The sequence below is a fragment of the Elephas maximus genome, chromosome 24, assembly GCF_024166365.1.
Source record: "Elephas maximus indicus isolate mEleMax1 chromosome 24, mEleMax1 primary haplotype, whole genome shotgun sequence".
Classification (NCBI taxonomy): domain Eukaryota; kingdom Metazoa; phylum Chordata; class Mammalia; order Proboscidea; family Elephantidae; genus Elephas; species Elephas maximus.
Genome location: NC_064842.1, coordinates 28,916,187 through 28,941,974, shown reverse-complemented (window position 1 = coordinate 28,941,974; position 25,788 = coordinate 28,916,187). Strand labels below are relative to the sequence as shown.

Genomic DNA, 25,788 nt, shown 5'->3' with positions numbered 1-25,788 from the left:
TACTATATACAGTGTTGCAGCCTGTAATTTGCTGATGTTACTCTCAGATGTTCACTCAGGTGTTCAAAGATCGGATTTATAAAGATACTGATAGTAAAAGGCAATAATAATGAAAACTTAAAGAGGTATTTGGCTTACATCAGAACAGACTTATGATGGAGTTGCTGAATCAGAACCCTGTCATAAGTCAAGGACTACCTGTATTTGGAAAGCTCTTTTAGTTTATTTATAAGCTGCCCATTCCTAACAGCCTAACCATGGCTTCCACATGAAGCCTTCCCTCTTTTTTTCCCCCTCTTTTAACCCTCCCCCGCACTGAACTTGATGCTTGCATTCATAATTTTAGGTCTTAATTTTTTGCTACTAGTTACCTTTCACAGTTAGACTGTAAGTTCCTTTTAAGAACACGTGTTCTACTTCCTTATGTTCTTTACCATGACAGAAAGGTTAGGGTGTCTAAGGACTCAGAGCTTGTTAGTGGCTGAGTCGGGATTATTGCCTATTCATTGTACCCAGTGTTGTCGAGTTGATTCTGACTTATAGTAACCCTATGGGACAGAGTAGAATTGCTCCACAGGGTTTCCAAGGAGTGGCTGGTGGATTTGAAGTGCCAACCTTTCGGTTAGCAGCCCGGCTCTTAACCACTTCGCCACTAGGGCTCCAGATTTCTGCCTAGAACTCCTAATTCTAACTTAAATGTATTTCCCATTGATGTTGATTTTTCTATTTGATGATACGAAGTCAGTGTATGAATGTACTCACTTCATTCCAGTTATTTTGATACAATTTTAAATAAACATCAGGGAAAGACTTAGGAAAATAACTTTAGATAATAGATTCCATATTGAAAAATCTTTATTTTAATATTAATTAATGAAGTGCCAGTGTTTACAGCTTTCCTGTTGTGAATCAGACATCTTTTTGGATCTCTTGGCTAAAGAATATAGAAAACGTAATTCATACTGGAATCCATACCTACTGTGAGCAGTAGGCTTACTATGATTAAACTTCTCACGTCAGCTACTGTTACTCTGAACGTGTAGCATATATTTTTGGATTTATGGAATATTTTCCTTTAAATATACCCAGTGCCCAGTGCTGTCGAGTCGATTCCGACTCATAGCGACCCTATAGGACAGGGTAGAACTGCCCCATGGGGTTTCCAAGGAGCGCCTGGTAGATTCGAACTGCCAACCCTTTGGTTAGTAGCCATAGCACTTAACCATTACACCACCAGGGTTTCCTTTAAGTATAGAACCTGTAATATTAATGTTAATATTCTCTAATATTAATATTAATAATTACTATTAATGGCTGACATTTATTGACTGCCCTCTATATATTTCTCATTAACTCCCACAACAGCTCTCTGAAGTAGGTGCTGATAGTACTTACATTTTACAGATGAGGAAGCTGAGACACAAGATAAATTATCCAATGTCCCATAGCTACCATGTAGTGGTAGAGGTGGACTTTCTGTTGAGCAGACTGGCTGCACGCCCTGCTCTCTTATTCCTATGTTGTAAGGCTTCTCAGCATTTTCAACAAGATGTCCACATAACACTAAATGGGAGCAAATATTACCTAAATTGTTAGTATTTTTCAGGATTCTTTCATTGCAGGAGAAAGAAGCTCAGCTGAAACTGGCATATACAGAAGAAAGAATTTAGTTTTTGATTTAAGTATGAGTCAGAACTGACTCAACGGCAACGGGTTTGTTTTTTAACTGGGATAATCCAGTGCTTTAGGCATAGCTTGATCTCGAGTTAAAATGACATCATTAGGAATTTCTCTTTTCTGCCTCAGCTCTGCTTTCCTTTGTCTTTACTTTCAGGCAAGATTTTTTCCCTCCACATAGTGGCAAAGGTACCTCTCGACTACTCCAGGTTTAAGTGGTCCTTTCATTGTAAGATCTCAGCAAAGAGATTGAGCTTTTCTTGAAGAGTCCATGTCATTTCCTAAAAGATTGGCTCTGCTTGGGTTAGATCTTCATACATGGATCAGTTGGTGTATACAAGGAAATGAAGGTGATGATGAGCCATCCGATTGGCCATCTTCAGCCAGGTGTCCACTTCTGTGGTGGTGAGTTACAGCCTCAGCAGGCAGGGAAGGTACACTTCACAAAAGGGAGATATGCTGGCTCCCCAAAAAGAAAAAATTAATATTCTCCATTGTCTGATTCAGACTTTAATCTGAGATGGCAACAAGTAGGCAGCTGAAAATCAATGTGAGTAATCAAAAGTATTTATACATTTATTGAACAAATGCTTACTGGGTGTATACTGTGTGCTCATTGTGTATATCGTGTACATGTATAGTGTGAAGGCAGAAAACAGTTAAGAACCGTTTGATCAGTGTAGCTGGTAGCTGGAACTCTTGCTCTTTGTTCAAGGTGACTTTCCGAAGTTAAGATTTTTCTACTCTTAAAAAACAGCACCGTTACAAAGAAATTGTTAAAAGTTTTGAAATAATATTGTGCACACGAGATAAGGAAAATAAAAGCACTTTGTAAAGTGGTATATAATTTAGTTTCAATGATTTGTTGATGCTGGAGACTCACCACTGAATTCCTCTCGTGTCCTCCAGTTTCTGTAATTGATTCTTTAGTTAGGATAAAGACCCCTGTAGCAGTTGGAAGCCTGTGAACGCCTTCATAAAATAATGTTTTTTTTTTTTTTGTTAACTTTTATTGAGCTTCAAGTGAACGTTTACAAATCAAGTCAGTCTTTCACATATAAGTTTACATACATCTTACTCCGTACTCCCACTTGCTCTCCCCATAATGAGTCAGCCCTTCCAGTCTCTCCTTTTGTGACAATTTTGCCAGCTTCCCACTCTATCCTCCCATCCCCCCTCCAGACAGGAGATGCCAACACAATCTCAAGTGTCCACCTGATATCATTAGCTCACTCTTCATCAGCATCTCTCTCCCACCCACTGTCCGGTCCCTTTCATGTCTGCTGAGTTGTCTTCGGAAATGGTTCCTGTCCTGTGCCAACAGAAGGTCTGGGGACCATGGCTGCCGGGATTCCTCTAGTCTCAGTCAGACCATTAAGTATGGTCTTTTTATGAGAATTTGGGATCTGCATCCCACTGATCTCCTGCTCCCTCAGGGGTTCTCTGTTGTGCTCCCTGTCAGGGCAGTCATCGATTGTGGCTGGGCACCAACTAGTTCTTCTGGTCTCAGGATGATGTAGGTCTCTAGATCATGTGGCCCTTTCTGTCTCTTGGGCTCTTAGTTGTCGTGTGACCTTGGTGTTCTTCATTCTCCTTTGCTCCAGGTGGGTTGAGACCAATTGATGCATCTTAAATGGCCGCTTGTTAGCATTTAAGACCCCAGACGCCACATTTCAAAGTGGGATGCAGAATGTTTTCATAATAGAATTATTTTGCCAATTGACTTAGAAGTCCCCTTAAACCATGGTCCCCAAACCTCCGCCCTTGCTCCGCTGACCTTTGAAGCATTCATTTTATCCTGGAAACTTCTTTGCTTTTGGTCCAGTCCAATTGAGCTGACCTTCCATGTATTAGTGTTGTCTTTCCCTTCACCTAAAGCAGTTCTTATCTACTAATTAATCAATAAAAAACCCTCTCCCTCCCTCCCTCCCTCCCCCCCTCGTAACCGCAAAAGTATGTGTTCTTCTCAGTTTTTACTATTTCTCAAGATCTTATAATAGTGGTCTTATACAATATTTGTCCTTTTGCCTCTGACTAATTTTGCTCAGCATAATGCCTTCCAGGTTTCTCCATGTTATGAAATGTTTCACAGATTCATCACTGTTCTTTATCGATGTGTAGTATTCCATTGTGTGAATATACCACAATTTATTTACCCATTCATCCGTTGATGGACACCTTGGTTGCTTCCAGCTTTTTGCTATTGTAAACAGAGCTGCAGTAAACATGGGTGTGCATATATCTGTTTGTGTGAAGGCTCTTATTTCTCTAGGGTATATTCCGAGGAGTGGGATTTCTGGGTTGTATGGTAGTTCTATTTCTAACTGTTTAAGATAATGCCAGACAGATTTCCAAAGTGGTTGTACCATTTTCCATTCCCACCAGCAGTGTATAAGAGTTCCAATCTCTCCACAGCCTCTCCAACATTTATTGTTTTGTGTTTTTTGGATTAATGCCAGCCTTGTTGGAGTGAGATGGAATCTCATTGTAGTTTTAATTTACATTTCTCTAATGGCTAATGATCGAGAGCATTTTCTCATGTATCTGTTAGCTGCCTGAATATCTTCTTTAGTGAAGTGTGTGTTCATCTCCTTTGCCCACTTCTTGATTGGGTTGTTTGTCTTTTTGTGGTTGAGTTTTGACAGAATCATGTAGATTTTAGAGATCAGGCGCTGGTCGGAGATGTCATAGCTGAAAATTCTTTCCCAGTCTGTAGGTGGTCTTTTTACTCTTTTGGTGAAGTCTTTAGATGAGCATAGGTGTTTGATTTTTAGGAGCTCCCAGTGATCGGGTTTCTCTTCGTCATTTTTGGTAATGTTTTGTATTCTGTTTATGCCTTGTATTAGGGCTCCTAAGGTTGTCCCTATTTTTTCTTCCATGATCTTTATAGTTTTAGTCTTTATGTTTAGGTCTTTGATCCACTTGGAGTTAGTTTTTGTGCATGGTGTGAGGTATGGGTCCTGTTTCATTTTTTTGCAAATGGATATCCAGTTATGTCAGCACCATTTGTTAAAAAGACTTTCTTTTCCCCAATTAACTGACACTGGTCCTTTGTCAAATATCAGCTGCTCATACATGGATGGATTTATATCTGGGTTCTCAATTCTGTTCCATTGGTCTATGTGCCTGTTGTTGTACCAGTACCAGGTAAAATAATGTTTTTAAGTATAAAAAAATAAAATACGTAGGATTTCAAAGGAAACTAGTTATGCGAAATAGTTATAAAAATATTTTTTAATTGTAATACAGTATGCATGTTTCTTTATTAAAACTTTAAATAACGATCTAATGGCAGGTCTAAGAGTAATTTTGAACTAGTGATGAATGTAAAGTGTATTTTGAGATAGCTACAACAGCTGTAATGTGATATAAAAATATATGTGCTTTCTAATGATGTCAGAGTCACAGGTGCTGCTGATGCAACTGGGAGTTTTTTTCTTCTATGTTCATAATTTAAGAAATGCTAAACTTCAGTGAGAGATTAGTGAGACTCTTCATGGAGAAAATACCTTCAGGGTCCATAGACTTAAGGTAAAAAAACCCCTCCCTTAATTCTTGATAATGAAATCCTGTTCCGCTCTTGTTAGTTCCCCTTCTCAAGGCCCAGAGCCCTATCCCTGAGGCCTAGTCTCATGATCTGCACTTTCTTTAACCAGGCTTCCTAGAAGCAGCCTTTGGGTTTCTGAGAAAAACCTCCTTGAACTAACCATCATTGTGCCCTTTCTACTTTTTGCGGGGAGCCATCTATGTTTTCTTGAATGCCTTGATGCAGCTATTGACCTTGCCCTCCTTCCAGTCTGGAGGTCATGACTTAACTAGTAAGATATATGCCCTCTTGTCTTTTATTCCTAATAAGTATATATAATAACCCAGGTCCTGAACCATCCCTTCATTCCTGGTCTTCCTGGGAATGGGAAGTACTCGTTCTAAAGTATTCTGCTTCTGATAGGAATTGGGAAAAACAGTTTTCAGCAGGAGTCAAGAAAACATGATTGAGAAGAATGGATACTAAAATTTTATAAAGAAGGAAAAAATTGCTTGTGAAACTATGGAATTGGATGCTATTGAGAACAAAGTATGATAGTGAGATAACAAAAGTAGTGAAAGAGATACCTAAAAGATTTCAGAAAGAGATACTGTGCAAAAGCACAGGAATTGAACTTGTGGTCTTGAGTGTCCTTTCATTTCAGGAAGATATGTGCATTGCCATGAATATCACTGCACTTGCCTGGAAAAGGCTCATCATTGGATTGGTAATACATGTCTTTGTTCAAAACAATCTAGTATAATACGTGAGAGATGAGTAATGTGGATCAGGAATATATATACTTGTTTGGAGCTGAGAGTACAGTAGTGGTATGAGAGTGGAAAGCAAGTAAGTGAGAATAAAAGGAATAAGAAATAGAAGATCTCTGTAGATTATGCTACATATCATTTGGTAAGAAGGAGAATAGGCTGGCTCTTGGCTCATAGCGGATTATAAAACCGGCACAAAAATAAGATAGAGTTGTGATGGAAGATTTCAACTCTTAAATTCTGCTAGGAGGCCCATTTTTTCCAACGACAAAGACCTGATAATTTTTTTTTTTTTTTTTACCGGTGGCTCTAATTTCTTTAATGTTGCTGAAGGTGGTGTGTGAATTGGGACTGAGATACAGTTTAAGAAATGACAACAGAGATCTTGAGATGCCATTAGCTATAGCAACAATTTTGAGATATCCATCTTCTTGGCTAGTTGTACCAATTTTTTTTTATATTAAAATATAATTTTTGAACTATTTTGTGTGGATTGCAATATGGAATAACATTCATTTTTTTATTCCTAGTGTCAGTCCGAGAGAACGTTGCTCAACTTGTTTTATTATAAAATTTTTGTTTGTTATTACACGTACTTCTTTTTGCAATATATGTAAACCAACTCTTGGCAAAATTATGAAGCTAGCAAAGTTTGTCTTTGGAACTCCCTCCCCTTCACTGGCTTTTTTTCTTGATTCCCTTTTATCCCCTTGATGGCCTATGCCTTACTTTTTCATCCCTTCCAGATTTCCAGGGCTCTCAAATTTTCTTCTGTCCCAGTGCTGTCAAATCTTGCTTCAGGGAGAGTATGAGGCAGTGCTCTATCACAAAGTGAAAATGCCTGATGGCAGCTCCATTAGCCACTATTAGAAGGGGTCCTGACTCTCCACCTGAACTTTTTGGTGTCTGCCAGTTGGGGGTTGGGGTGGAGGCACTGGTGGGATGGGATGGTGGTAATTTGTTTTCTTCTTTTTTTTTTTTACTAACTTTTATTGAGCTTCAAGTGAACGTTTACAAATCAAGTCAGACTGTCACATATAAGTTTATATACACCTTATTCCGTTCTCCCACTTGCTCTCCCCCTAATGAGTCAGCCCTTCCAGTCTCTCCTTTCGTGACAATTTTGCCAGCTTCCCACTCTCTCTATCCTCCCATCCCCCCTCCAGACAGGAGAAGCCAACACAGTCTCAAGTGTCCACCTGATATCATTAACTCACTCTTCATCAGCATCTCTCTCCTACCCACTGTCCAGTCCCTTTCATGTCTGCTGAATTGTCTTCGGAAATGGTTCCTGTCCTGGGCCAACAGAAGGTTTGGGGACCATGACCGCCGGGATTCCTCTAGTCTCAGTCAGACCATTAAGTATGGTCTTTTTGTGAGAATTTGGGATCTGCATCCCACTGATCTCCTGCTCCCTCAGGGGTTCTCTGTTGTGCTCCCTGTCAGGGCAGTCATCGGTTGTAGCTGGGCACCATCTAGTTCTTCTGGTCTCAGGATGATGTAAGTCTCTAGTTCATGTGGCCCTTTCTGTCTCTTGGGCTCTTAGTTGTCGTGTGACCTTGGTGTTCTTCATTCTCCTTTGCTCCAGGTGGGTTGAGACCAATTGATGCATCTTAAATGGCCGCTTGTTAGCATTTAAGACCCCAGACACCACATTTCAAAGTGGGATGCAGAATGTTTTCATAATAGAATTATTTTGCCAATTGACTTAGAAGTCCCCTTAAGCCATAGTCCCCAAACCCCTGCCCTTGCTCCGCTGACCTTTGAAGTATTCATTTTATCCTGGAAACTTCTTTGCTTTTGGTCCAGTCCAGTCCAGTTGAGCTGACCTTCCATGTATTGAGTATTGTCCTTCCCTTCACCTAAAGCAGTTCTTATCTACTAATTAATCAGTAAAAAACCCTCTCCCACCCTCCCTCCCTCCCCTCCTCGCAACCACAAAAGAGTGTGTTCTTCTCAGTTTATACTATTTCTCAAGGACCTGATAATTGTTTTGTTGATTTTGTAAATTGCTTGAAAGTAAGCAGAGGCAAGATTCCCTCGGTTTGAATTCTCATCAACAAGGAAGAAGTATAGGTGAAGTGAGAGAGCCTTAAGTACCGTGGGAAAAGAAACGTCCCTATTTTTGAGATTTTTTTCCCCAAATGAGTAAAATGTTAAATATAATCAAACTGCTACCTTGGGCATTAAAAAAAACCAAACCAGTTGCCCTCGAGTCGATGCTGACTCCTAGTGACCCACTAGGACAGAGTAGAACTGCCTCATAGGGTTTCCAAGGAGCAACTGGTGGACTTGAACTGCCAACCTTTTGGTTAGCAGCCATAGCTCTTAATTACATTAGGAAAGTGCGTTTTGAAAAATGGGGAAGAAATACCATTATTTTATGGTTCTGTATCCCAGAATCAAAGAGCTAAGGCAAATCAAACCTCTACAAAATCTAAAATACTGGAAATTAAATTTAAAATAATTTTATTTGAATAATTATGTAGTTGTCTCATAGTTAAGACCAAATAGAAAACAGTTTAGATTTTAAAAATAAATTGATAAGAAAAAGATCAATAAACAGATAGAACAATGGGCAAATCATGTGAACATATAATTCACAGAAGAGGAAATACAAATGAATAGATGCTCAGCTTCCGTCATAAAAGGAAAATGAGATACCATGTTTTAGTAACCAAAACCTTATAAAGGCAAGGTTGTGAGGATACAGGGACTTACACACTGCTGGTGGAACTGTAAATTGGTAAGGCAGTGTAAAGGGCATTAGTTATCAAAATGAAAAGTGCATGTACCCTTTGACTCAGCAACCCTGTTTTGGGAATGTTTCCCAGAGACATTTTTGCACCACTGTAGAGAGAAATACACAAACTTAATTCATGCAGTGTTTACACCAGCAAAAACCTGAGAGTGACCTAAAAGTCCATCTGTTTGAGGACTGGATAAATTATGATATATTTGTGCAAATACTATGCAACCATAAAAACAAAAAACTCTTGACATGGTTGTGGACAAATCTCTAGGCTATATTACTGAGTGAAAACGTAAGGAATTGAACCACATATGTAGTATGCTATTTGTGGTAAGAAAGGGAAAATATATTTGCTTGTGTTTGCATAAAATATATTTGGAAGTATATATAAGATCCTAATAAAAGTGTTGCCAGTAGGAAGAGATAATGAAGTAGAACAGAAATTATTTTTTAAATTGTAATAAAATTGTTTACATGTTGAGGAAAATTGAAAGGGCACGTAGTAAAAATCATTTTTTAGGATAAGATAATTATAGTGAAATTTAAACAGTTTTATGATCAGAAAGTGGTAGTAACTAAAAAATGGCTTTGGCGTTTGTCTTAATAGTAAGCAACTGTCTTTCCCATGAAAAGGAGGAAAGTGAATGTAATGTTGGGCTATGTTATTAGAAGAGTGGTATTTAGACTATTGTACTCCTGCTCAGAGCAGGTCACATTTGAATATGGTTTTCATGTGTAGATATCATATTTTAAGATAGGGAGTTTTAAGGAAGGGAATTGGTAAATGAATTATGGGGAGAATTTGGAATTTACATGAGGATGGTTTAAGGAGCTGGGAATGTGAAGAGTTTTGGGAGAAGAGGGGAGAGAAAGAACAGTGACATGACAGGGACCTTCAGATATTTAAACATCAGCCAGAAAAGGGAATAGATTGATTTTCTGTAGCTGCAGAGGGCAGTATTAAGATTTGTAGGTGGAAATGATAAGGAAGTAGGTTTCATTTCTTTTTAAAGACAACAAGTAGAGTCACCCCACAACTAAATGGACTATTTTCATTAGTGAGCATGTGTATTTGAATAAAGGGCACTCCATCTTGAACCAAGGCTTAGTCAGCACCTAGATGATGCCAACCAAACAACAGTGAGAATCAAATGATTAGAAGAGAGCCCAGTGCAGGCAATTAGAGAAAAACCCACTAGGTGAGCAGCTCACTAAAGGACAGTTTGATTGTACACTAAAGTGGGGAGGGAGGGAACCTTGAGTGATCAAAGTGGTGGTAGTAGCAACTGGGTGGGCCAGTAACTAGCATCGATTAGCTCTTACAGTAGGAAACAGAGACCCATTGGGCGACTGGCCAGAGGAAGGGAGTAAAGGCTTTGGATCCAGACGTAGGTCAGCAAGAAAGGGATACAGTTTCTGGATCTTCACAGAGGATTGCAGTATCAAGGAACAAGTTAGCAGAAGAATTAAGTGACTAGACAGGTACATCAAAAATGTTGACTTGCTGTGAAGCCAATTGATCACTTACCTTGGATGCCTTATGCCTAATGATCCAATTGGTCCTACGGGTATAGAATGTAGGTGAAGATGAAAAGAATTGTTACTAAAGATCAAATAGGATCAAGCATGTGAAGGAACTTTTATAATTCATGAATTGCCTGTAAATGTTAAAGTAATAATGAGAATGGCTTCCTAGTTTCTGCTGTTGGGCAACCTGATTTCCCTACTCACCAGTTGACCACTGTCTTGGCTCCTCTCACCAAGTCATTCCTACTGTTAACTTGATCTGCTTGTACCCTAGTGTTGAGCACCAGCCAGAGCTTCAGACTGATCGGAGGACTTGGCTGTGAGTTTCTAGGCTTAGGTAACACCCCTACATTCTAGTTCATGGAACCAAAATTCTATCTAGTACGCCTTGTAGAATGGAGTTATATGTACATGGATCTTGTTAGTTTCTCAGTGACTAGAAATCTGCATCTGAACACAAGCTTGTTAGTAGGGCCCCGCCTGTTGGCCAGAACTCTAAGCTGCTGCCCTCTATCTATATCTGAGCTTACTAAAACATGATTCCCCATGCCTGGACCTACTAGCCTGGAGATCTTAACCATAAATCATCTAAACTATTTTGACCTTTCTCACCAAGTTTAGGCTTGGGGATGATTTCTCTTTTGCTTTTCACTTCTACCAGGCAGGTTTAGATCTAGATCCTAGCCCCTTCCCGGCACCCTGTCCACCATATTTAAACAGACAAAATTTAGCCTTATTTTGAAATAAGATCCTTCTAAAAAGAATTGGAGTAATGTTTTTAACAAGAGACTGGTGGACCTGATTGAGAGGACCCAATACTGAAATATGATAGGAGATAAAAATAAATAAATAAAAATGCTCGGATTTTGTAATGTGGAAACAACAGGTCAAATGTGACATAAGAAAGAAGAACTCCAGTAATACAGGAAATGTCTGTCACTCCTTAAGGAAAGATGACATAAAGGTAGAGAAGAATACTACAGGCCTTAGGTATCCATATATTAATGGGGTTTATGAGTAATCAGTAAGATATCAATGACAGTGTATGGTTTTCTTATATTGTACACATATGGGAATATTGTTAAAACAGAAAAGTACTTTGTTCAATAGTCTTGTAACTTTTAGTCATTTAAAATCATTGAGCTGGATTATAGTAGAAACTGAGTTTTCTTTAGACAAAAATGAGGGTATGGCTAGAAACCATATTTGTGCTAGCAAAAAACTCAAGGTAAGCCCTTTTCTTATAGGGTCTCTCTGTAACCTCTGATACTGTTGCTCCATTTTTTCTTTAAACTCTACCCTCTTGGTTTCTAAGGTTTTTTTTTTTTCCTTCTTAGTTTTTCTGCTTCCAAATCCTCCTCCTCAGGAATTTTTCTCCTCCAACTCCTTGCGGATTTCGTCCCTCTCCCTTTTAAATATTATATTTCGCCAGGATTTTCTCACTGATACTCTTTTCTTTCCTCTTGATTTCATCCACTCTTATAGTATCAGTTATAAACTGTATGCTGATAACTCCCAAATACACACTTCTAGTTCAAAGATGCCTTTTGAGCTGAACACCCATCTCCATCATGACATTCTGTAGGCAACTCAAACTTAAACCTCCCCTTTTGTTACTCATTTCAGTGTTTGGCACCACCATCTACCTGAATAAGAAAATTGAACATCTTTCTAGTTTTGTATTTTTTTAATTACTTCTATCCAATTAATCACTAAATCCTGTTGATTCTAGCTCTTAACTTTCTCTAAAATTCATCCCTTTCTCTTAGTTCTAACTGCCACTGGACTGTAAGCTTCTGAGGCAGAGCTCATACATGTGTGGTTTACAGCTGTGTAAGGCCTCCCATCGTAGTAGCATGTCATAGGTGCTCAATTAATATGTGTTGAATGAATGGATGGAAGCCATTGCTTTGGCTCAGGCTCTTATTTCACCTGGATTATTTTCCTAACTGCTTACTCTGCCTCTTACTTCAGTATATCCTCCACACTGCCACTAGAATGATGCATCTAATATATAATTAAAAAAAAATCTGTAAATATATTTCCAAAAGATAAGGGCTTTAAAAATCATAATCGTAGTACTATTACCATGACTAAAAAATTAAGTTATTCTTTAATATCATTAAATATCCTGTTAGTGTTCAAATTTTTCAAATTTCTTAAAATTTTTTTGTTTTTTTATAATTTTTATTGTGTCTTAAGTGAAAGTTTATTTCTTGTAATTTTTAAAAAATTATTTACAGTTTTTTCAATTAGAATCCACACGAAGTCCACATGTTGTCTTCTGTTGACTTGTCTCTTAAGTTTCTTTTAACCTTTTTGTTCTTCTTTCTGTTTGCATTTAATTTGCTGGAGAAACTGACTTGTTTATTCTGTGGTTTCCCAGAGTTTGGAATTTGGCTGACCACATACTGGTTGTGTCATTTAACATGTTCTTCAGTCCTCTGTGACAGGGGAATTGAATGTAGTTGTCATTCCTATTTAGATACCTTTTCTCTCTAGTTCATTTTAAGACGTTTTCTTTATTTTCAGGATTCTTTGTTTTCACTAGAGTTAAAATTTTACTTTATTGTTCATTTTATGTGTTGCTTCCTTTATCTATGGATTTATGTTTTTCCATAAATCCTTCCTCAGGAGAGAACAATGCCCATATTGCCCGTCTTTTTCCTTTTCTCTATCACTTTTATTTCCGTTCCTTTTTTTTTCTTTCTTTTTTCATTGTGCTTTAAGTGAAAGTTTACAGTTCAAGTTAGTTTCTCATACAAAAATGTTTACACACATTGTCATGTGACCCTGGTTGCTTTCCCTGTAATGTAACAGCACACTCCTCCTTTTCACGCTGGATTTCCTGTGTCCATTCAAACAGCTCCTGTCCCTTTCTGCCTTCTCATCTTGCCTCCGCACAGGAGCTGCGCATTTAGTCTCAGGTATCTACTTGTGCTAAGAAGCATACTCCTCACAAGTATCATGTCTTATAATCCAGTCTATTCTTTGTCTGAAGAGTTGTCTTCGGGAATGGTTTTAGTCGTGGGCTAACAGAGAGTCTTTATAAATGGCCTTTATTATGTTGTGGAATTTCCCTTCTATTCCTGTTTTGCTGAGAATTTTTATCATGGATGGGTGTTGGACTTTGTCAAATGCCTTTTCTGCATCAATTGATGAGATCATTTGGCTCTTTTGTTTTATTTATGTGATAGATTACATCGATTGTTTTTCTAAATTTGAACCATCCCTGCATACCTGGTACCAATCCCACGTGGTCATGGTGAATTATTATTTTGATATGTTGTTGAATTCTATTGGCTAGAATTTTGTTGAGAATTTTTGCGTTCATTTTGGTGAAGGATATAGGTCTGTAATTTTCTTTTTTTGTGGTGTCTTTACCTGGCTTTGGTATCAGGAAATTCTGGCTTCATAGAATGAGTTTGGGAGTATTCCATCCTTCGCTCTGCTCTGAAATAGCTTTACTAGTAGTGGTATTAACTCTTCTCTGAAAACTTGGTAGAATTCTCCAGTGAAGCTGTCAGAGCCAGGGCCTGTTTTTGTTGGGAGTTTTTTAATTACCTTTTTAATGTCTTCTTTTGTTATAGGTTTGTTTAGTTGTTCTACCTCTGTTTGTGTTAGCTGAGGTGGGTAGTATGTTTATTTGTTCGTATTGTAGGGTTAATGTTTTGTTTTGGTCTTTTCTTCATTTTGGATGTGTGCATTTATTGCTATAAACTGACCTCTGAGCACTGCTTTCTTTTTTTTAATTTTTTTTCTGCTTTAAGTGAAAGTTTACAAATCAAGTCAGTCTCTCATACAAAAACTTATACACACCTTGCTATGTAACCCTAGCTGCTCACCCACTAATGTGACAGCACACTCCCCTCCAGCATGTATTCCCCGTGTCCATTCAACCAGCTCCTGTCCCCCTCTGCCTTCTCATCTCGCCTCTAGACAGGAGCTGCCCACATAGTCTCATGTATCTACTTGAGCCAAGAAGCTGACTCCTCACTAGTGCATTTTCTGTCTTACAGTCAAATCCAATCCCCATCTGAAGAGTGGCTTCAGGAATGGTTCTAGTCTTGGGCTAACCAAGGGCCTAGGGGCCATGACCTCTGGGATCACTCCAGTCTTAGACTATTATTAAGTCTGGTCTTTTTGTGAGAATGTGAGGTCTGCATCCCACTGTTCTCCTGCTCCATCAGGGATTCTCTGTTGTGTTTCCTGTCAGGGACAGTGATCGGTGATAGCTGGGCACCATCTAGTTCTTACAGTCACAGGCTGATGGAGTCTCTGGCTTATGTGCCCCTTTTTGTCTCTTGAGGTCATATTTACTGTGTGTCTTTGGTGTTCTTAATTCTCCTTTGCTCCAGGTGAGTTGAGACCAATTGATTCATCTTAGATTGCCGCTTGCTGGCGTTTAAGACCCCAGATGCCACTCAGCAAAGTGGGATGCAGAATGTTTTCTTAATACATTTTGTTATGGCAATTGATTTAGATGTCCCCTGAAACCATGGTCCCCAGACTCCCGTCCCTGCTCCCCTGGCCTTTGAAGTGGTTTTTTGTATTCAGGAAACTTATTTGCTTTTGGTTTAGCTCAGTTTTGAGCACTGCTTTTGCTGTGTTCCAAAGATTCTGGTAGGATGTGTTTTCATTCTCATTTGATTCTGTGAATTTCTCTATTCCATTCTTAATTTCTTCTATAACACAGTAGTTTTTGAGCAAGGTGTTGTTCAGTTTCCATGTGTTTGATTTTTTTCCCTTGCCTTTTATATTACTGATTTCTACTTTTATGGCTTTATGGTCAGAAAAGATGTTTTGAAATACATTTCAATGCGTTTGATTCTGTTAAGGCTTGCTTTGTGGCCTAATATGTGAGAATGTTCCCTATACGTTGGAAAAGAGAGTATACCTGACTGTTGTTGGGTGGAGTGTTTTATATATGTCTATGAGGTCAAGTTGGTTGATTGTGGCATTTAGATTTTCATGTCTTTATTGAGCATCTTTGTGGACGTTCTGTCCTTCACCGAATGTGGTGTGTTGAAGTCTCTTACTATTATTGTGGAGCTGTCTGTCTCTCTTTTCAATGCTGTTAAAGTTTGTTTTTTGTATGTTGGTGTCCGGTCGTTGGGTGCATAAATATTTAATATGGTTATATCCTCTTGGTATATTGTCCCTTTAATCATTATATAGTGTCCTTATTCTTTGTGGTGTATTTTACTTTAAAGTCTATTTTGTCAGAGATTAGTATTACCACTCCTGCTCTTTTTTGAGTGTTGTTTGCTTGATATATTTTTTTCCATTCCTTGAGTTTTAGTTCTTGTCTTTAAGTCTAAGGTGTGTCTCTCGTAGGCAGTATATAGATGGTTTGTGTTTTTTTTAATCCATTTTACCACTCTCTGTCTCTTTATTGGTGCATTTATTCCATTTACATTCAGCATAATTTATTGATAGGTATGAGTTTAGTGCTGTCATTTTGATGTCTTTTTCTGAGTGTGTTGACAGTTTCTTTGTTCCACTTAATTTTCTGTGCCGAGCTGTTTTTCTTTATATATTTTCTTTCCATCTTTTCCACTGATGTTGATTTTAATTTGCTGAGTCTTTATGTTTTTCATTTTGATGTGTAGGATTGTTAGTTTCCTTTGTGGTTACGTTAATATTTACCCCTACTTTTCTACGTTTAAACCAGTCTTTTATTTCTTTATATTGCCTTGACTTTCTCTCTGGATGAAAGTTCTATGACTACATTTTTTAGTCCTTCTTTTTTGTTTTAATGCTGTCTTATTTTACATATTGATGTCTCTTCCTATTTTCAGTGTTTTAGCTTTGGTTTATTTTTGTGACTTTCCTATGTGGGGTGATATCTGGTTGCTCTGTCTTGTGTTCTAGTCTTGGATTGTTATCTGATGTTACTGATTTTCTAACCAGAGGACTTCCTTTAGTAGTTCTTGTAATTTTGATTTGGTTTTTGCAAATTCTCTAAGTATCTGTTCATCTGGAAATGTCCTAATTTTACCATCATATTTGAGAGTCAGTTTTGCTGGATATATAATTCTTGGCTGGCAATTTTTTTCCTTCAAGACTTTGTATACATCATCCCATTTCCTCCTTGCCTGCTTGGTTTCTGCTGTAGTCCAAGCTCAGTTTTACTGACTCTTCTTTGTAGATGATTTTTTGTTTATCTCTAGCTGCTCTTAAAATTCTCTCTTGTTTATGCTTAGCTTCTCAAAAGTCTTTGGTTTTGGCATATTTGATTGTAGTATGTCTTGGTGACTTTCTTTTGGGGTCTGCCTTGTGTGGGGTTTGATGAGCATCTTGGATAGATATCTTCTCATATTTCACGATACCAGTGAGGTTTTCTGCCAGTAAATCTTGAACAATTTTCTCTGTATTTTCTGTTATCCCTTCTGTTCTGGTACTCCAATCACTCGTAGGTTATTGTTCTTGATAGAGTCCCACACGATTCTTAGGTTTTCTTCATTTTTAAAAATTGTTTTATATGATTTTTCCTCAAATAAGTTGGTGTCAAGTGTTTTATGTTCGGTCCCACTAATTCTGACATCCATTGCCTCAGTTTTGCTTATGTGACTTTTTACTGAGTTGTCTAATTCTGAGATTTTGTTGTTAATCTTCTGGATTTCTGTTTGCTGTCTCTCTATGAATTCTTGCAGCCTGTTAAATTTATCAGTATGCTCTTCTATAATCTTCTTAAGTTCCTCTATTGCTTTGTCTGTGTGTGTTCTTGGCTTGTTCTGCGTTTTGTCTGATCTCCTTCCTGATCTCTTGAAGAGTTCTGTATATTAATCTTTTATATTCTGTCTCCAGTAATTCCAAGAAATTCTCTTCCTCTGGAATGTTTCTTGATTTTTTGTTTTGTGAGCTTGCTTAAACCATCATGGTCTGCCTGTTTATTGTGATTTGATATTGACTTGTCTCTGAGCCATCATAATAAGTTATTATTTATTTTATGTTTGCTTACTATATCCTAGTTTCTTATTTTGTTTTGATATGCCAAAATAGGCTGCTCGTGTGAGCTAGTTTGATGATTGGTGCCTTTGAAGCTCTCACGTTCTGTTACCAGGTGGTTAGATATGTTACTAGGTATGTGAGCCCAGGAGTCCGTTAACATTTCTTGTATGGATTCAGCTCAGGTGTTCAGGTAGTCGGTCACCAAGTATGTGGTGCAGGCTCTCACCTACAGTCCGAGATGGGCAGGGGTGATTGGTGTAGGCACAGGTATCTGGCTGCAGCTGGGGGTCACGTGCTGAGCAAGGGGGGCTGACAGCTGCCCCTCAGTGGCTGGGAGAAAAGCATGTCTCTGTTCTCTAGGGTGCATAGGTGGGTGAGTTTTGCAGCCAGACTATGGGCATCCAATGCTCTTGGCTGGAAGGACTGGGAGGCACCACTTATTCTTGGTCACCTGTCGTGGGTGGCTAGGTGGCATTGGTGGGGCCGTCAGTCCTCAGGCCCCTGATATGGGTTGGTGAGGACCCTGCTTAGTGGGCAGAGCTGTGTCAAATGTCATGAACATGCCAGTCCACCATATAGCTGATACAGTTCAAGTTAAGCTTCAGGTATATCCCTGTTGTACTGTGCTAATGAGGGCCTATGCTCTTGAAATGGGCCCACACAGGTCTGTGCAGGGACGAAAGACATTCAAAGTCCATGGACCCATTATGCCTGTGTCTAGGCAAAGGAGCTGTGCCTGCCCTGCATTCTGGGCCTAGGGGAGCTGGCAGGTTATTTTTTCCTGTTTGTTAATTTGTTCCCTCTCCAAGGCCAGGAGAATGGCTCAGGTCAGGAGATGGGTCCTACTTCCAGCCCAGGGGAAGCAGCAATCTCTGAAGCCAGCCCGGACCCAGTACAGAGTAGGGAGGGGACAGATAAATGGGAGAGAGGTTTTTCCCAAAGGGGTGTTTTTTGATCTGCACGGTAGGTTAGACGCATATACATATCTTTTGTTGATTGAGCGCCACTTCTCACTGGTTCTGGAGGGTTTCTCCCAGTGTGGAAAACGTGTTCTGAGCACCACTGCATGCAGCTGATCCGGCCTCCAGGGTGCCAGTTCCTACCAGGCCAGGTCTGGCACCTCCTTGCTGCTGCTGAGCCACCCCTCCCACACTCTGCCGCTCGGTCCGATGCCTCAACATTGCCTTTGATGTTCAGCGCTCCTAGATTGTCATATATAATCGATGCACTTGTTTTTTTTTGGGGGGGGGGGGTTTGTTGTAAGAAGGACCACAGGAAGCATCTGCCAACTGTGCCGTCTTGGCCCTGTGAACCCTATTCCTGTCCCTTCTATTCTCCTTTCCTTCCCATTCACTTCAGTAAGTGGCAGAATAGACAAGTCAGGTGATGTGAGCTAACTGGAGTTCGAGAAGATTTAAAAAATACGAGATTATTAAAATATAGTTAGATAGTAAAATAAAACTAAATTATGAAGTTTTGGTACATAAACATTAGGTCCTTCCCTTCACCAAAATGTAAAAAGGGTAAATTGGTCACAGGCATTGTCCTTGTGAATCTCTGCATGAAGTTAAAAGTCTCGTAAACTGATTTTATTAAGTTCTTGTTAATGTTGTAATTTTCTTCCTAGATCTTAAATTTTGGTTCCTGGCTGTATTATGAGTGACACTTTGACATTAGATGTCATTGGTCGAAGAGTTGAAGTTAATGGAGAATATGCAACAGTGCGTTTTTCTGGTGTTGTCCCTCCTACAGCAGGTAACTTGTGATTTTATGTGTGTATGTGTGTGAGTGTGTATATACATATATTTATTTTTATGCAGTTGTTTCTGTATTGAGTTCTCAACAGTGCTTTTTTTAACACCAGTTTTGAGAAAACTAACAACTAGTTTATAGATATCTTCTATATGCAGTTACCTGATTCGGATGGTAGTGTCTTGTGGTATCTATGGTTTTGTTTAATTGTAAACTGATTAACTTAGTGTTGCTGCTTTATATGAAATCAACTTTAAAATATCTTTAAACAATAGCAAAAAAACCAAATCCAAACCCACAGCTGTCGAGTCCTAAAGGACAGAGTAGAACTGCCCCGTAGAGTTTCCAAGAAGTGCCTGGTGGATTCGAACTGCTGACCCTTTGGTTAGCAGCCGTGGTCCTTAACCACTACGCCACCAGGGTTTCCAGAACAACAGCAACACATCTTGAATTCTTGTAAACTTAAACCTGAAAAATCAGTCCCATTTTTTGATATTTCTTTTAGGATTAATCCATTATGTATGTAGGAGGCCCTGAGCAGCGCAAATCATTAAGCTCTCAGCTGCTAACTGAAAGATTGGCAGTTTGTGTCTATCCAGAGGTGCCTTGGAAGAAAGGCCTGGTAATCTGCTTCTTAAAAATCAGCCATTAAAAATTGTGTGTAGCAAAGTTCTACTGTGACACACAGCAGGTTGTCTTGAGTTGGAGTAATGTAATTTAAATTGATAATACATATTTTTATGTTACTTTTTTCACTTGACATTATTTGGTATATACTTTCCTGTGTTTATATAGCATAAATTTATTTAAATTTCTTAATGGTTATTGTCTTAGGCTGGGTTCTCAGCAAAACCAGTGAAATGTGTACATGTATATGAATATATAGAGAGATTTAATTCAGGGAAATGGTTCACACAGTTGTGGAGGCTGGCAAATCGCAAATTCATGGATCAGATGTCAGGCTGGAGACTTCTCCTGGGTCACATGGTTGCAGGGTCTGACGAACCCAAAATCAGCAGGTCAGATGATAGACTGCTGGCTCGTGGGGCTGCGGAAGCTAGTGAATTCCAAAATCTGCAGATCAGACAGCAGGCTGCTGGTTCACATCCCAAGAACTGGAGATCAGAGAATGACAAGTTGGATACAGGATCAAGACAGGGTGAGCTTTGTCAGAGTATCCATATGTATTGGATAAAAACCACATCCCCAAGGAGACTTCTCTTTCTACTGATTGGCTGCTGACATCAGATCTCAGAATGAAGGATGATTACATGATACCCACCAAACTGCAAAAAATCATGACCTAGCCAAGTTGACACATTACTTTAACTGTCACGTATGTATGAAACTACATACTACATAACCATACTGTATATAGTATATAGTTTGTTTGCTCATTCCCTAGTTTTAGACATTAATTTCTAGTTGTTTACTTAAAAAAATTTTTTTTTTATTGTACTTTAGAGGAGGATTTTCAGTGTAAACTAGTTTCTCATTAAACAATTAATACATATATTCTTTTGTGACATTGCTTGCCAAACCTATAACATGTCAACATTCTCCCTTTCTTGTCCTTGGTTTCCCCATTACCAGCTTTCCTGTCCTCTCCTGCCTTCTCTTCCTTCCTCTTGGGCTGGTATGCCCATTTAGTCTCGTTTTGTTTTTTACTTTTAAAAAAATTATTTTTGGTTGTTGCTGAGAATATACACAGCAAAACATATACCAACTCAACAGTCTTACACGTACAATTCATTGACATCAATTATGTTCCTTGAGTTGTGCAGCCATTCTCACCTTCCTTTTCTGAGTTGTACCCCATTAATATTAATTTACTGCCCCCTAACATTCCCATCTAACCTTTCAAGTAGTTGTTGTCTGTTTGATCCCATATAGGCAGATCTTAAAAGAGCATAATGCTGGAAGCAGACATTCTACTCTTTCTGTTGTTGTTGTAAATATTCGCATTCTTCTTCATATAGCCCAGCTTCTCAGATTATTTGTTCAGCCTATAGGTTAAATGTGTAAGGTGAAAGGATACAACTCTGCCACACACTTTCTCCAGTTTTAAAGTATGCAGTATCCCTTTGTTCTTTTCGAATGACAGCCTCTTGATCCACGTAAAGGTTCCATGTGAGTAGAGTACAATTAAGTGTTCTAGAATTCCCACTGTTCATAATGTCATCCATAATTTGTTGTGATCCACAAAGCTGAATGGCTTCACATAGTCAGTGAAACACAAGTAAACGTATTTGTTTTGAACAAGATCCATCTGACATTAGCATTATATCCCTCTTCTACATCCTTACCTGAACCTGGCTTGAACTTTTGGCAGTTCCCTGTAGAGATATAGCTGCAGGCTTTTTTTGAATTATCTTCAGCAAAATTTTGCTAGCTTGTGGTGTTAATGATATTGTTTGATAATCTCCACATTCTGTTATATTGCCTTTTTTTTGAAATGGGAATGAATATGGATCTCTTCACTTGGTTGGCCAGGTAGCTATCTTTCCAAACTTCTTTTTTACCTTTTTTTTTTCCAAATTTCTTGACATGAGTAAGCACTGCCAGTGTTGTATCCATTTGTTGAAGTATCTCAATTGGTATTTCATCAATTCCTGGAGCCTTGTTTTTAACCAGTGTCTTCAGTACTATACATAAAAAAAAACAAAAACAAAAACATAGTGGGTACTTAATATATGGGTAGAGTAGAGGTTAGATGATAAAGAAAATGCTTTAAAACTGTAAGAGGGTATACAAATAAAAGGTATGAGTTATAAATAGCATAGTATGATGCATATGACTTCACTTCTAGATTAGAATGACCTGGATTTGAGCATGTGTGATTTTGGTCAAGTTATTTTACCTATGTTTAATAAAAAAAATATATATATATATATTTTTAATTTTATAAAAAGTAGATTACAAGTCTAGGACTGAAACACTTGTGTATTAATCTAGCAAGTGGTAAAATAATAATACCTTCTTTACATAGATGAAGTGGTGGTCATGGGTATTACATTAGATAATTGCAGGAAAAGTTTCTGGCATTTAGCAAGTATTCAGTAAACTTTAGCCATCTTTTTTCTGCATTTGGGTTTTTTTCTTAGCCTTTTGAACCAAACATACTATTCCATTTGCTGATTGAAGTAAGGTAAAGTTGTCCTTCCCAAAAGACAGTTTCTTGTCCCCCATTGGTGTCAATGTGATAAGGTATCCATAGTAAATTGTATTTGCTTGCAGGAAAATGGAAGCATTACCTGTATCACTATTTATTGCTCATTTGGTTTTTTTTGTTATGCTAGGACTCTGGTTAGGAGTAGAATGGGACAACCCCGAGAGAGGAAAGCATGATGGGAGCCACGAAGGGACTGTGTATTTTAAATGCAGGTAATTTTTCGTTATGAATTGGCATGGTTATTTAGTCAAGATAATGTTTAATAGTTGAATAAAAGGGGATGGAGATATGCCTGAGCATTTGCATACTGAAATACATAGTATTTTCTTATAAATTACTTTTCATTTCATTGAAATGGGCATTGTGTTCACTTAAGAAAATTCCGTTTTGAGATATTTATGGACAAATCTGCACTGGGGAGATCAGCCAAAAAAAAAAAAAGGCCTTTTTAAAATGTTAAAAAGCAAAGATGTCACTTTGAGGACTAAGATGCACCTACCCACGCCATGATATTTTCAATTGCCTCATGTGCATGCACAAGCTAGACAAGGAAGCTGAGAGAAGACTGATGCATTTGAATTATGGTATTGTTGAAAATTACTGACTATATCATGGATTGCCAGAAGAATGAACAAATCTGTCTGGGAAAATGTATAGCCAGAACGCTTCTTAGAAGCGAGGATGGCGAGACTTCGTCTCACTTACTTTGGACATGTTATCAGGAAGGACCAGCCCCGGGAGGAGGATATCACGCTTGGTAAAGTAGAGCGTCATTGAAAAAGAGAAAGACCCTCGATGAGATGTACTGACACAGTCGCTGCAACAGTAGACTCAAACATAGCAGCAATTGTGAGGATGGTACAGGACTGGGCAACATTTAGTTCTGTGGTACATAGTGTCACTATGAGTCAGAACCAACTCGACAGCACCTTAAAACAACATTGGGCAGTACAAAAGGGAGCGTTGGGCCTGATAAAGTGCAGAACTCTATGGGTCTAGATTAAAGGAATTTAAATTGTCCTTTATAGTTCTTAGTCCATATATTTTTATTAATTAGAACATGAGTTCAGCTACGATATTTTTATACAAATAATGCATACTTTGTACCTGTGTTTGACAACCATACCCTCTCCTCTGCTAGGTATTTTCATAACCACGTTACGCTAATTTTTTTTTTCTAGGACAAAATGTAAAAAGAAACTGGCACAGTGGCACTCATGAAAATACCTCGTTGGGGGAGGGCACAGTTGGCAAACAAATGTAGAAGGCACACAGTATTTGTGTAAAAATACATTAGTAAAGCTTATACCAGTATTTTAGAATTTTTAAATGACAGATTACACCACATGTATTTGTCTTTAGCTCGTTCAGATATACCATTAATATGTCGTATGTACTTCTTCATTTTTATGAAATGCATTTTTTTTAATTGTGCTTTAGATGAATGTTTACACAGCAAACTAGATTCTCATTAAACAGTTAATACACATATTGTTTTGTGACATTGGTTGCCAACCCCATGACATGTCAGCAGTCTCCCCTTCTTAACCTTGGATTCCCCACTATCAATTTTCGTGTCCCCTCCTGCCTTCTTGTCCTCGCCCCTGGGCTGGTGTGCACATTTAGTCTTACCGTGTTTTATGGGCCTCTCTGATCTTTGGCTGAAGGGTGAACCTCAGGAGTGACCTCACTACTGAGCCAAGAGGGTGCCTGGGGTCCATATTCTTGGGGGTTTCTCCAGTCTCTGGCAGGCCAGTAAATCTGGTCTTCTTTTTGTGAGTTAGAATTTTGTTCTGCATTTTTCTCCAGCCCTGTCTGGGACCATCTATTGTGATCTCTGTCAGAGCAATTGGTGGTGTTAGCCAGGCACCATCTAGTTGTGCTGAACTCAGTCTGGTAGAGGCTGTGGTAGTTGTGGTCTGTTAGTCCTTTGGATCAATCTTTAGTTTTTGTCTTTGGTTTTCTTCATTCTCCCTTACCCCAGACACCAGTGAAATATCTCAGATGGTCACTCACAAGCTTTTAAGATGCCAGATGCTACTCACCAAAGTAGAATGTAGAACATTTTCTTTATAAACTATGTTATGCCAGTTGAGCTAGATGTTTCTCGAGACCGTGGTCCTCACAGCCCTCAGCCCAGTAATTTGGTTGCTCAGGGAATTTGGATGTGTCTGTGGAGCTTCCATGACCCTGCCTTGAACAAGTTGTGCTGGCTTCCTCGATATTGTGCGCTGTGTTATCCTTCACCAAAGTTACCACTTATCTATCATCTGTTTAGTATTTTTCCATCCCCACCTTTCCCTTTCCTTGTAACCATCAAAGATTGTTTCTTTTTTTTTTTTGATGATGATTATGGGGTTTATTAGAGAAGTAACAGGTTACAGCTGCATATAAGCCCTTATAAACAAGGGGAGATTGGTAGCGTGGTCTTCAGATCATCCGGCCCACTGCCCTGTGTGTTCATGAGCTGGAGAGATGAGCTTCAGCAGCCAGTGCAGACATTTTAATTTAGTTCTGTCCACAAAATCTACAGAAGTCCCAGACGATATGCTTCATTGCTAGCAGAATGAAGTTGGGACTTGTTTTGTTTCAGGATATATATGCTTTTCTTCTATTTATTAATTTTTTCAGGGGCTATCATGGAGATTTTGCTTGTTTATTTCTGATAAAAGGTTTCTTTTTGTGTGTAAACCTTTTCATGAGTTTTTATAGTAGTGGTCTCATACAATATTTGTCCTTTTGTGATTGACTTACTTCACTCAGCATAATGCCCTCTAGATTCCTCCACGTTGTGAGATGCTTCACTGATTCATCGTTGTTCTTTATCGTTGTGTAGCGTTCTGTTGTGTGTATGTACCATAGTTTATCCATTGATCTGTTGATAGGCACCTAGGTTGTCTCCATGTTTTTTGCTATTGTGAGCAATACTGCAGTGAAGATTGGTGTGCATATGTCTATTTGTGTGACAGCTCTTATTTCTCTAGGATATATTCCTAGGAGTGGGATTGCTGGATCATATGATAATTCTATTTGTAGCTTTTTAAGGAAGCGCCGTATCGTTTTCCAAAATGGTTGTACCATTTTATATTCACACCAGCAGTGCATAAAAGTTCCAATCTCCCTGCAGCTTCTCCAACATTTGTTAATTTATTATTTTTTTGATTTGTGCCAGTAATGTTGGGGTGAGATGGTGTCTCATTGTGGGTTTTTAATTTTTTTTTTATTGAACTTTAGATGGTTTGTTTACAAAACAAACTAGTTTCTCATCAAACAGCACACACATTGTTGGACGACATTGGTTAACAACCCCATGATATGTCAACACTCTTGTTTCTCAACCATGTGTCCCCTATTACCGGCTTTCCTGTTCCCTCCTACTTTCCAGTCCCCGCTCCAGGGCTGCTGTGCCCCTGTAGTCTTGTTTTGTTCCATGGGCCTGTTCAATCTTTGGCTGAAGGGTGAACCTCAGGAGTGACCTTATTAAATCTGAGCTGAAAGGTGAACTCTAAGGGTTTCTCCAGTCTCTGTCAGGCCAGCAAATCTGGTCTTTCTTTTTGAGTTAGAATTTTGCCAGCTCTGTCCGGGACCATCTATCGTGATCCCTGTCAGAACAGCCAGTGGTGGTAGCCGAGCACCAGGCTGGTGGAGGCCGTGGTAG

At 38.8% G+C, this 25,788-nt stretch overlaps 1 protein-coding gene across 2 annotated transcripts in view; it reads left to right on the top strand.

Moving 5' to 3' along the window:
• The window catches only part of TBCE (tubulin folding cofactor E), a 61,289-nt gene that overhangs the window by 3,416 nt on the left and 32,085 nt on the right, over window positions 1–25,788 (top strand). For both annotated transcript variants that reach the window (XM_049868681.1, XM_049868682.1), the window contains exons 2-3: window positions 18,834–18,961; window positions 22,258–22,342. In XM_049868681.1, coding sequence (XP_049724638.1) covers window positions 18,862–18,961; window positions 22,258–22,342 — 185 coding nt within the window. In that variant the 5' untranslated portion in view covers window positions 18,834–18,861. The remainder of the gene's footprint in view (window positions 1–18,833; window positions 18,962–22,257; window positions 22,343–25,788) is intronic.